Here is a 12540-nt window from a genome sequence, read left to right as displayed (position 1 = left end):
CCCAAATGTTATCAAGATACCATTTTGAATCTGGCTGGCATCCCCATATGATTGACATATAAGGTGGCCAGGGATTGGCAGTGTAGTGGTGGAGAGAAGGGTCAGACATCTTAGCATCACCTTTAGGAACTTTATTCTACTATACCAAACCTCATCACAAAGCATTTTCAGGCAGAGTCATATGGTGAGAAATTCTTCAGTGGATGAAAGACCAGATAGGGTCTTTTGGACTCAGCACCCAGCAACATCTCCAGCATGCCCTGTGCTTACTTTCATCTCCTGTGCTTGGTCTGTAGGCCCGACGAATCATTGGAGATTTTGGAATCCCTATCTCTATCCTTGTCATGGTTCTGGTGGACTATACCATCACTGATACATATACCCAGGTAGGTACTGCCTGTTCCAACTCTTCACCACCCAGTGGGTATGAGGGACATGTGTTTTTCAAAGAGTTTGGACTTTAATCTGAGACTTCCATTGTTTATGTGGGTGCCAGCATCTGTGTAAATTTCACATGAAAGCAAGACTTCTAAACAGGAAACAAATCCAGTTCAGGCCATTCCGTGAGTTACACTGTTGAATGTGTCCCTGTTACCTCTAGCGGGATTGTCTGTGGAATGTATAGTCACTTAAGGACAGAATGCATGTCTGGCTGGGCTTCCGAATAGTGTCAGATGCTATATTGGCCTAGGGTGTTCAGGTTGGCTGTGGTGGCTGTGCTGAGAGAGGCATACATGCCTTTAGTGTGCATACAAGCTGTAGTTTAGAATTGCTATCTACAACTGGTAGTTTTATCATGTTAGGCTGGGATTCCTTCTAATCTGCAGTAACTTCAAAATGGGGCTGTGTTTAGGACCGTCAGTCTTTGTTGAGGACCACCAAGAAAAGATGCAAAATCTGTCATGTGAAAACTTCTGTGATCCCTGATCAGTGTTCTAAACTAGAAATGGAGCAAGGGAAGTGGGATACAGTGGTACCTCGGGTTACAGATGCTTCAGGTTACAGACGCTTCAGGTTACAGACTCGGCTAACCCAGAAATAGTGCTTCAGGTTAAGAACTTTGCTTCAGGATGAGAACAGAAATCATGCGGTGGCGGCAGGGCAGCAGTGGGAGGCCCCATTAGCTAAAGTGGTGCCTCAGGTTAAGAACAGATTCAGGTTAAGAACAGACCTCCAGAACGAATTAAGTTCTTAACCCGAGGTACCACTGTATTACAAAGCAATGCGGATGTTCTGCATCCCCGCCACATTTCCCCTGTGTGACTGCACAACCCATCATTATATACATATAGAGAAGCAGAGCCCACTGCAGACAGTGCACAGGTGTACCACAGCAGCTATGGGAATTGAGCAAGCTCAGTGAATGCATCTGAGACCCATTAAGACATACACCCATACGCCAGTACAGGCATGTCCAATTAACATGATTTTGACATAGATGCCAAAATAGAACAGCACATTCCAAGCTTTCTGTGGCATTCCTAATGGAACTGGGACCTGCTGGTGAAGGGTGGGTAATAAAGTTCTTGTTGATTATGATATCTATTCCATGCAGAAAACAAGACTGATGTCTTTTCCTCTATGTTGTCACCACAGAAGCTGAATGTTCCCTCAGTACTGTCAGTCACAACCCCCAACAAGCGTGGCTGGTTCATCCATCCCTTAGGAAGCAACCAGGTGTTTCCCATGTGGATGATGTTTGCTTCTGCCATCCCTGCACTTCTGGTCTTCATCCTTATCTTTATGGAAACCCAGATCACCACGTAAGTGCCAGGCCTCCACACTGGGGGCCAGCTCATTCTGTACCTATCACCCTGTAGAAATGCTAAGTAAAATTAAATAATTGGCATTGGTGTTGGGTGGGAAGAGAAGTCAGAATCAAGGGGACAGACAGAGTGACCCCTTCTGAGGGGATGTGACAGCAGGCTCCTAACTTCATTTGTCCTTGCTGTCTACTGTTTCCATAGCTCCCAGGAGGTCTTTTCTATAGTGTGATGCATGTTATTTGTCTTGTATGCTCCCTTTGCTGACCACATGCTTTGATTCTTCCAAGTCTCCCAATTAGAAAGAGCTGCTGCAAAAACTAATAACAATAAATTCAAAATACTGTGTGCCACTACTCCCCTTGCTACAGCTAAAATCTGTTACGTTGGTCACTGAAACTCATGTTTGTTCTGCTCCCCTCCCTTCCTATCTCCTTTGCAGCCTGATTGTCAGCAAGAAGGAGCGGAAGTTGATAAAGGGATCCGGCTTCCACCTTGATTTGCTGCTCATTGGTACAATGGGAGGGCTCTGTGCCCTTTTTGGGCTGCCTTGGCTCACAGCTGCCACGGTCCGCTCAGTCACCCATGTCAACGCCCTCACAGTCATGAGCAAGGCCATTGCACCTGGTGAGAAGCCAAAGATTGAGGAAGTGAAGGAGCAGCGTGTGACAGGAGTGCTCATCGCTGGCCTTGTTGGTGAGGTCCACACAGAGGAGCTTGTTCTCTGAGGTGGTTGTGTGCATCTTAGCTCATTTGAGCAACCTGAATTTGTTATGCAGGCATTCATTTCCCTGTGGTGTAGTGACACTCTCTACTTGTGGCATACTGTGGTGGTGGTGGGGTGGAGCATGTGGGAACATGGCTCCATGAAACTAGTGGACACATACAGTAAAACAGTGAGCCTGCAAATCTCCTTGTTCTTTCTAACCATAGTTCTGTGTCTCTATATTAAAGCATCAGGCCCATTCAATATATATCCAGGGGTGTACATGTGTGTCAATGTCAGGCATTGCCCCATGTTCTGATCGTGAAGTATGGGTGTACCTGTGTGTAGAAAGAGAATGCAACACTGTATCCTGCTCTTCAGGCCTGTCCATCGTGATGGGGAATGTACTACGCCAGATCCCATTGGCTGTGCTGTTTGGGATTTTCCTATATATGGGTGTGACGTCACTGACTGGCATTCAGCTCTATGAGCGGCTCCTCCTTATCTTCATGCCATCCAAGCACCATCCTGATCATGTCTATGTTGTCAAGGTAGGTGCGCTGGGGGAGTGGGGAGTGGTGAAAGGGGTGGCAAGTTCAGTGGGTGGCAAGTTGAGATGGGCCTGAAAATAAAGATGGGGAAGGACAGGGGAAAGGCATGCAGTGGCTGGCTTGACTGGCATGGGGAGCAAACCACTCACTGAGTGGTACCAAGCACAGCTTTCCATAGAAGGGAATGGAGTATTACACTGAAGGTCTGGCACTTTGTCAAGTGCTAAAAAATAGAGCTGCCCAAAGAAGGGTGCATCATCTGGCTGGCTTACCTTTAGGTGAAGACCTGGAGAATGAACCTGTTCACATGCATCCAGCTAGCCTGCATCGTGCTGCTGTGGGTGGTGAAATCCACTGTGGCATCGCTGGCTTTCCCATTTGTCCTGATCATGACAGTCCCCCTGCGACGATTCCTGCTGCCACGTTTCTTCCATGAGAGAGAACTCAAAGCGGTAAGCAAACGCCATTGCCTGATGTCTTAAACTGTTATGGGAGTCCCAGTCCTTATTCAGCCATTGGTCTAAAGTGTATGCATCAGATTTGGAGAACCAGCTTGGGGGGGCGCACATTGTGAATTCTCCCAGAGACCACCCAAACCTGCCTGTAGACTCATTGTGCTCTGAGGTCTCTGCTCTTAAAAAGAGATGGACTTGTGCCACCTTGTATTTGAATGGCTGCTTAACTCTTTTCTTCTGTCCTTTCCTCCCACTTGCAGCTGGATTCCGAGGATGCAGAACCAAACTTTGATGAAGATGGGCAGGATGAGTACAATGAGCTTCACATGCCTGTGTGAGAAGTTGGCATGTGTCTACTGGCCCTGGCACTCCCTTGGCTTCATGGGATAAGCCTTCTTTCCTTGTGCTTTCCTTGAACAACCACCAACCTGAAGTGGCTTTGAAATGATTGTGGGCCTGGACCAACTGGCAGCTGTGTCATAGCCCTTCAAGGAAGCTCCAGGCCACAAAGGAAGCTTGGGCCAAGCAGCACAAGAGATGCTGCCTTCTGGACACACAGAGAGTATGGGGCCAGCACCACCACCCCGCATTTCCCCCAAGCAGAGCTTGCTGGTGTTGGTGCTGTGCCATGCGTAGGCCAGAGTAGGTACCTTAGCCAGCTCTCATTAGCCTCCTCCCCTAAGAAGAGAAGTAGACTGCACTGTTTTGCTAAGGGGAGAAAAGCAGCAGGCCAGCAAAGGAAAAGAGCAGCTAGGTCCTGCCAGAAATGCCAAGCCTGATAGCATTCAGGCAGAGCCAACAGATTCCTGGGGTGGGAGATTTCACATGCACCAACTGGTCTCTCCATGCTGAACCATTGCCATTCAGTCCCATGACTGTGCCCATGAACATTCAACAGCCTGTGGTCCACCTGCCATTCTGAATGATGTCCTTAGCTAAGATTTCCTGCCCACAGAAGACTCTGAACCTCTTCCATTTGAGGAATGGCAGTGATGATTGCTGAAGCCAGTAAACTGCTGGGTAAGTTAGCAAGGGCCTTATGCACCCTGATTTGCTCTCAAGTATAATGCAGGTACTTGTGCAATATACATGTGCACATGTGTCTCCTTGTGCACAGTGCTGTGCCTGTTCTCGCCATCTCTCAGGACAGCCGTAAAGGTTGCCCAAAGAGTAGACAGTGATTTGTGAAGTAGATCTCCACCCCTCAGACAAGAAAAGGAAGTGCAGGTAAAACTTGCCAACATAACCTGGAGACCAGGAAACAGCTAACCTAATGATTGAATGAAGACTATGATCATCTCTCGGTCAGGAAATCATCACACAGATTTGACACCACTCTTGTGGCTCACTGCCCTCTTCAGGCCCAGTGGAAAACAGGAACTCCCAACATCAGTGTAATAGGCAAGCAGCAAAAAGCCACACCAGGTACAAACACTGGCACCTTGGCCTTTGGTATTTGCCTCATCACATAACAGAACCTCTTACCTATTATACTAGACTTTGTGCTTCAGACTACAACTCCTCCTTCAGTATTTCCAGCTTCATCTTGTTTCTTGCTGTAGCCTCTTCCTCACAGCTCCTGCTCTATTCTCCATCCTCCGCACAGCTATTGCATTTCTCACCTTGTTCTTGCCTTGTAGTGGCCCCAGCTTGAGCAAGATTCACTACCAGATCCAAGTCTCCAGGAGGCCACCCCCTAGCCTGGCCTTGGCAACTGGAATGGGGATGGCTTCGAGGAGGGCTGAGGTACTCTGCCACTGTGGCATTGAGCCACAATATGAGCTGTATGAGCCGTCTGTAGCACTTGGGGCTTCTCTTCATCCCTTGACATTTCCAAGTTGGTGGCCTCCCATTCCTGGCTCCTCCTCAGTCCCTCACAACCACTCCCCCAGCACCATCATCAGCTGCCTTCTTGTACTCTTAAACCCTGCTATTTTCATATTTCCCTTCAACTGCCATATAAAGAAAATTCAGATTTTTGTGATAGGACTAAATTTCACAGAAATATACATTTGTTTCAGTCACCAAATCTGATTTTTAGAAACAGAATACTGTGCTCCCTTGTACTTCATTGGTGAATGTCATGTATCTAGTCCTGGGCACTGCACAGGTGGTGTGTTCCATGCGGTTGAGCACATGCACAAACACCATCAGTGCAAGGTTTCGAAGAGCTGCTCTCCCACTGGGCCATCACATGGGGACTCTACACTGTGATGTCCTGTAGCTAAATCTGTTCTGTTAGATTACGTATATGGAATAATGGGGTGTGCAAATGTGCCAGCTGTGGCTTAAGAGTTTGGCTCATGGAACTACTCCGGGCCATTGCTTGTTCCCTGTCTATAAAATGGAGGCTGTCCCTCCCCACCTACCTCAGGGGCTGCCTGCTGATGGCTGGGTAGTTATGAGGCCAAATGTTTTCCTCTACTCATTCCCAGCTGGCTGCCAGCCTGCCCCACCCATAGACAGTGACCTCCATTGTGCCCTGCATAGCCAGGATTAGGAAACTTGAACTGTTGGGGGCAAAGTCCCTGGTACTCTGCCTGTGCATTACGACTCCTCTGAATGTAATAGAAATGGATATGCACCAATAAACCCTTCACTGGAGCATTGCGCCTGGGTTCTTGTTCTGCGCACCAGAAACAGACAACTCAGGAAGGAATAGCCACTTAAGTAGGATCATAGGAACAAACTGGAGTATGGTAGGCCCTTCCTAGCATGACATGGATACATGTATTCTTAACGTAAGGCAACATCATTTGTCAGTATGCTGGTCTGAGGCTTCAGAAACATGAGAGATTCCAGCAATAAGGCCGTGTGGAGGCATAGCTTGCTAACTAGGTCTGTTTCTAGAAAATGCACATCCCTGTGCACACATCCCTGTTGCTGGAACCTCTCATGTTTCTGAAGCCTCAGTCCAGCATATTAACAAACTGATGTCTGGCTGACAGTGTCTCTTCAAGGTCTCACTATCAAGCTCATGATATTGAGGCAAAAACTAACATCAAATCATCCCTCCACTTAAATTGCACATTTAAAGCTGGATTTCCCCCCTTTACATTGTATAGGCTGCTTGTCAGGAAAGAGAGGGGAAGCACACATCTGGAACCCTGCAAGTGCGTTTGTGGAGCAGCGTGAAGGCAGGAGGTCCAGCAGAAAAGAAGTAGGCAAGGGAAGGGTAAAGAGCCCCTCCTGAACTGCTTCTCCACTCCAAATCATCCTTTCTCAAAGCCGCTTTTCCCCAACAGAAGTAGCCACCCTAGCTTTGTTAAATATGGTTGTAAAGTGCAGTTCCACTCTAAACAAGTAGTTTTTCACAGCCTTCATGAATGCCTGCAGGAATAACATTCTGTAGGCAATTTCCCTGCAAACACCTGGGCTGTGCTAGGAATGGCCCTTCTCTTATCCCTTCTCAGAAGGAATGAATTTTGGTGAAAATCAGGGCTTTCTCAGATGCCCTTGGTGGCAGAGGCTGGTCAAACAGCTCTCAGGCTATCATCAAGGGCAAATTTAATAACATACAGTTTTACCTCGGCTCCCGAACACCTTCGGAGTCAAAATAAAAAAATTCCTTCCAGTAGCACCTTAAAGACCAACTAAGTTAGTTCTTGGTATGAGCTTTCGTGTGCATGCACACTTCTTCAGATACACTTGGGAGTCAAACGTTCCAGCTCCCGAACAATCGAAAACTGGAAGTGAGTGTCCCAGTTTTCCAAAGCCATGCTTTGGAAGTCAAATGTTTCAGAAGTCAAATGGACTTCTAGAATGGATTCTATTCAACTTCCAAGGTACGACTGTATTTGTTTTGAAGTTACAACAGCATTTTGCATGTATATAGTGCTTTTCAAGTGATCAAAGCCTTTCCCATACATTACATTGTTATGCCTTTTAACAGCCTTGTAAGATGTCAATAGGGTGGCGTTGTGGTCTAAACTACAGAGCCTAGGGCTTGCTGATTCCCTGCGATGGGGTGAGCTCCCAGTGTTCAGTCCCTGCTCCTGCCCACCTAGCAGTTCGAAAGCACATCAACTGCAAGTAGATAAACAGGTACCGCTCCAGCGGGAACGTAAACGGTGTTTCTGTGCGTTGCTCTGATTCACCAGAAGCGGCTTAGTCATGCTGGCCACATGACGCGGAAGCTGTCTGCGGACAAACGCCGTCTCCCCCGGCCTATAGAGCGAGATGAGCGCACAACCCCAGAGTCGTCCGCGACTGGACCTAATGGTCAGGGGTACTTTTACCTTTACCTTATGAGGTCAATAATACCACCTCCATAGTATAGACTGGAAGCTGTAGGGAAGCTGTGGCTCTCCAGAGCACTAATGAGGAACCTGTGGCCTTCTACAACTACAACTTCCACCATCCTTAACCACTGGCCACGTTGGCTGGGGTTAATGAGAGTTGGAGTCCAACAACATCTGGAGAGCCAGCCACTTGTTCCCCATCCCTGGACTTGCCTGAAGCTACATACTGTTATTTGGGTGGGATTTGAACCAGGGTTTTCTCTGGTCAAATTCTCAGCTACTGCACATCAGAACTTTCATTTATTGAAGAGTAATGGCAAGGTCTAATTGCAACAGAAAGGGCGGTAGCCTTCTCAGGGTAGTAAAAAGCACTTCTGGCCTCCACCACACTCTTAGAGTTCAAGATGCAGCAGTAGCTGCAGGAGCACCCCAGGTCACAAACTTGAGTAGCCTGCGGTGGCTGAACTCCATCAGCAACATGTGTCCCTGTTTCCCCCCATCATGCAGTCCACTGACTATCATGACTTCAAGTCATGATTGATTTCATCACCACCACAGACTGGTTCTCATTTGGAATTTGGTCAGCTTCCCCACCCAGATTCTGGTTCCTGTTTTGCTTCCCTTTACTTTATCGGAAAACTTCTTGGTGGCTGATACTCTGTCCCTGGGGAAATACTGACTTGTCACCAAGTTCCAGTTCTGCTTTAAAAACAGCTGCATGCGCCGAGCGTATGGAAACCCAAACAAGTGAACAAGGAATACTCCATGTCTAGCTACTAACAGTGTGTGTACGTGTGTGTGTGTGTTAAAACCAGCATCTCAGTAAAAAAAGGTTGGTGACCGCAGCTGAATGAACCACAGTTCCCCTACTACACTATAGTGCAACAAGGTCCTGTGCTGTGCAAGCAAGAACTATCCAAACCCCTACAGAAGCTAGCAATTCTCACTTGCATCCTACCTTGCACAACTGTCGCTATTACTAGAACTGAAATTAAAGCCGCTGCTACTAGATGCTAGACTAGAGGATGGGTTTGGGAAGGGTGTTCTTTGCAGGGTATGGACATTCCAGGGACAACAACGGATCTCCCTGAACAGTTTTCACCAACAAGAGAGACACCATGCCAAATTGTTTTATTTAGCAATCAATATATATAACCTACCCCATCCCAAACTAGAACACTAAGTTTACACTAAGTGTAAAAAAAAAAGTTAACAATCCAAACTCTCTACCACATGTTGTTGGATTCCCAACTCTGACTCCCATACCCAATGGTTAGTAATGATGGGTGTTGGAGTCTTCAGGAGGGCTGCAGATTTCCCACCCTTGCTCTACCAGCTTAAATCATGCCTCCCCAAGCTACCTCATTCAAAAAGGCTTCACAATGTTTCCAAATAACTGTTCAAGCTTTGGTTTCACTGACTTTACCATAAGACAGAGTTTCATAATTGTTGTGCAACCTTTAGGTATGTTAGCCCCAAGTCATTTAGAACTTTACAGGTTAAAACGAACACCCCAAATTGCGCCCAGAGGATCACAGAAAGCCGTTACCAATACTGGAACAGTGGTTTAAAATGCTCCCTGTGACAGGAGATGGATCACTGTGTCTCACACTGAATGGAGCTTCTGGATAGTCATGAATGGCAGCCCAAAGTCAAATACATTGCAGCGATCAACCTAACGGAAGCTAGGCTTGAGGTGGTATATATTAAGTGATGCACCCAGAAGCAAGTTGACCTTCATCTGAGAGGCAGGCAACCAAGCAGAAGGGAGAGTCTATGTTTCATTGGCGAGCTGAAGATCCAGGGGAGCCTCTTCCCTACCCTGCAATAGCTGTGCAAGCCCCTGGAAGCGTTCCTGCAGCTGGAAGAAAGATAAAAAGACACACATTTCATCTCTCAAAGGGGACTGAATTTTTCCATCCTTTGTCCCAAGATTGCTATTCTCCCTTTTGAATCCCTGCGTTCATCACCCTTTGGTTCCACCCGAGACCCAGTTCCAGCCACAGGCCCCCCACCTTCCAGCTGCAAGGGATCTAGCCCGCTCTGTTCCTGGGCTGGCAGCATACTGCCCACCTTTGGGTCCCACAGTCGGTTAACTTCCTAGCTTCTTACTGTATTTATTGGTCGCATAAGGACTGGCCTGACCTCCAACTCTAGCAGCCAGTCACCTTGCAGAATGCTCTTGCGGTATTCTTCCAGCCTCAGCTGCCTCCCCAAGGCATCCAGCTCACAGAGAACAGCCTGGCGCTGTGGGCAGGGCACACTCAAATGGTCTTTCTCCAGTTGCTGCTCAAGGGCTTCCAGTTCCTTTTCCTTAGCCACTCGGTGATGCCGCAGGTTGGAAATGCTCTGGTTTACTTCCTGAATCTCTGCTTCCAAGCTCAGAGAACGTTCCTCCCGCCACAGCAGGGACATGAGTTCCCCATGGATCTCGTGCAGCTCGTTCCTTCCCTGGCTGGCACTTCTCATGGAACTGCCCCTCTCATTGCTGCACCTGCTGCTGGTGGCTTGCGGCGGCGGCCAAACCTCCAAGCAATCATGTTGGGCTTGGGGTAGCCCAGGCTGGCGAAGGGAACTGTTGTATCCACGGTGCTCCAAGCTGTCCGCAGCCAGTCCTTTGCCTCCCTTGGTTGAGCCTAGATCTGAGGGCACTGGGCGGGTGCCATGGTTGCTGGCGTGGCGCTCCACCCACAGCCTGGCAAGCTGGGCAGTAGCCAAGCCCTTGTGAAAGAGGTCAGGAACCAACCTCAAGACCTTCCCAAAGGGACAGGGGCTGCCAAAGCCCTGCACATCAAGCCAGCTTTGGGGGCTGAAAAACTGTGCATCAATTGTGCCCCCTTTCAGGAGCAAAGCCCATTTCCTCCTGACAGAGAACAACTGCTTGGCTGTGCGTGCAACGGATGCTGGGGCACGAAGGCCATGTCCTCTCCTGTGTCCAAAGGTCAATGCATCAAGCGAGTCATCATTAACGTACAGGTTTTCACACAATGGAAACACAACCTTGGTGTCAAATGACCCTTTCAAGGAGCCCAGGTACCGCACATAGGTGACAAACCAGGAGATGTAGCTGGCAATGTCACACTTATCACAGCCAGCTGTGATCCTCACTCTATCCTGTCCATCCTGCTCCCTGGACTCAACAAGCTTTTCCAGCTGCTCAAGGCTCTGGATATCTGCATCAGGGGACAGCAGCAGCAACACATTGTAAAGGGTGTCAATTTCAAAAGCTTGCTGGCACCTTCTTATGTGTCCCTCAAAGGACTGGATCTGATCTTGCAGAGCAGCATACAGGGCTTCCATTGATGCCATCAGCAGCCTGAGAAAGTAGAATGGGGAAAGGTTAGGTAAGTTGTGAAAAGCAACTCAGCAGGCAAAGCTTTCCCTGTCACTGCAGTTGTTAAAGACACAGGATTGTGAGCAGAACAAGGCAACCCTCAAAATAAAGAGGTGTGTACACAGTGGAGTCAAACGGCAATGAAATGCAAAAAATTGCAGCCTGTGACAATTGACTATTTACAAAATCTCTTTATACCTTTGTGTAGACCCACTTAATACCAACTGAGGATAACACCTCAAGCATCTGATACGGTGGGCCCTCGACCACCAAAATTCAGTACTTCTGTTTCTCTTGTTCTCCACTGTTAGCTATAACCCTCATGTCAGAGTGATAATGCAACCAGAGTAAGTATTGAGACACAAAGGTGTCTGTGGTCCAAAGAGGTGCCATTTCCCCACCCCTCCCCCTCTGTATGAAAAGTACACCCAGTCCCCCTTATCTCAAACTTCTTCCATGGCCCCCAACACTCTCTGCAGTTGGGAACTTACCACCTCCAGGAACAGCAGTCACCTGCAGAAAGAAGAACCAGGTTATGTCTCACTGCACAGAGGGACAAATAAACACCCTTTGCCATGGACACAGCATGTTGGGACACGCTTTCAGCACTGCAACAGGGGAACTCAGTCCTTACAACTTCAGCTGTAATCAGTGGGGCAAAACGTGCAGTTGGCATAAGCCAGCCACGCTGGCAAGGGAGTACTCGTAAAAAGGGAGATTCCTGTGCCAGAACTAACAGGGTCAAAGGACTGGGTGCCAAGGAAGACAATGCTCCTTTAGCATTAAAAGTGAGCTTTTCCTCATCCCGGTGGAACAAGCCAAACTCGCAAAAATGTACTCCTAAGGCAGCAGTGCCACACAGAAACTTACTTCTTTTCTTTACCTTGTGACCCTGTTGCCAAGGTCTGCTTTCCCTGGTCAGAATGGATGTATTAAAAAAAAAAAGGCAAAGCAGCCCTGGACAGTTAAATGCAGTCAAAGGCGACTATGGGGTGCAGCGCTCATCTCGCTTCAGGCTGAGGGAACTGGCCTTTGTCCACAGACAGCTTCCCGGGTCATGTGGCCAGCATGACTAAACTGCTTCTGGCACAATGGGACATCGTGATAAGTACCAGAGCACATGGAAATGCCATTTACCTTCCCGCTGCAGCGGTACTTATTTAACTACTTGAACTGATGTGCTTTCAAACTGCTAGGTTGGCAGGAGCTGGAACAGAGCGACAGGAGCTCACCCCATTGAACCACTGACCTTCCGATTGGCAAGCCCAAGAGGCTCAGTGGTTTAGACCACAGCGCCACCCACTGGGAGGGAGAATGGATAATAATATACTGAAATTATATGGGGCTTCTCAGTCTGTAACCCCCAAAACTGAGAAATCTGGGGGGGATTGCCTATCTTCTTGGCTGATGAAGATATCTTCAAAATCTTACAGAAATTTCCTAAACTGGAATATTTTATCCACAACACGCACCTGGTCCTTTTCTCATTT

General features: G+C 48.0%; 2 protein-coding genes across 5 annotated transcripts in view; one reads left to right on the top strand and one right to left on the bottom strand.

The window, feature by feature from the left end:
- Nucleotides 1–6079, top strand: part of SLC4A3 (solute carrier family 4 member 3) — a 45907-nt gene extending 39828 nt beyond the window's left edge. For 3 of the 4 annotated variants that reach the window (XM_081170196.1, XM_081170195.1, XM_081170198.1), the window contains 6 exons: nt 297–386; nt 1597–1763; nt 2206–2459; nt 2851–3020; nt 3299–3472; nt 3736–6079. In XM_081170196.1, the coding sequence (XP_081026322.1) occupies nt 297–386; nt 1597–1763; nt 2206–2459; nt 2851–3020; nt 3299–3472; nt 3736–3813 (933 nt within the window). In that variant the 3' untranslated portion in view covers nt 3814–6079. The remainder of the gene's footprint in view (nt 1–296; nt 387–1596; nt 1764–2205; nt 2460–2850; nt 3021–3298; nt 3473–3735) is intronic. The other variant, XM_081170197.1, reaches the window with a different exon arrangement.
- Nucleotides 6080–8883: 2804 nt separating this feature from the next.
- Nucleotides 8884–11586, bottom strand: LOC308573407 (uncharacterized protein). Its single transcript, XM_081170284.1, has 3 exons — nt 11542–11586; nt 9829–11032; nt 8884–9577 (listed from the first exon to the last, which is right to left on the bottom strand). The coding sequence occupies exons 2-3, from the start codon at nt 11023–11025 to the stop codon at nt 9491–9493; spliced, it is 1284 nt and encodes a 427-aa protein (XP_081026410.1). The 5' UTR covers nt 11026–11032; nt 11542–11586; the 3' UTR covers nt 8884–9490.
- Nucleotides 11587–12540: the final 954 nt, after the last annotated feature.

This window comes from Podarcis bocagei (assembly GCF_964188305.1).
Source record: "Podarcis bocagei genome assembly, chromosome: 1".
Classification (NCBI taxonomy): Eukaryota; Metazoa; Chordata; class Lepidosauria; order Squamata; family Lacertidae; genus Podarcis; species Podarcis bocagei.
Note: the sequence above shows the minus strand (reverse complement) of the source record. Positions and strands in the feature narration are given on the sequence as shown.

Excerpts from the sequence above, each read along its gene's own strand:
- LOC308573407 (XM_081170284.1), bottom strand. The coding sequence starts at position 11,025 with ATGGCATCAATGGAAGCCCTGTATGCTGCTCTGCAAGATCAGATCCAG. Across the intron at positions 9,578-9,828 it reads TTATGCGACCAATAAATACA|CTGCAGGAACGCTTCCAGGG; the intron begins GTAAGAAGCTAG and ends TCTTTCTTCCAG.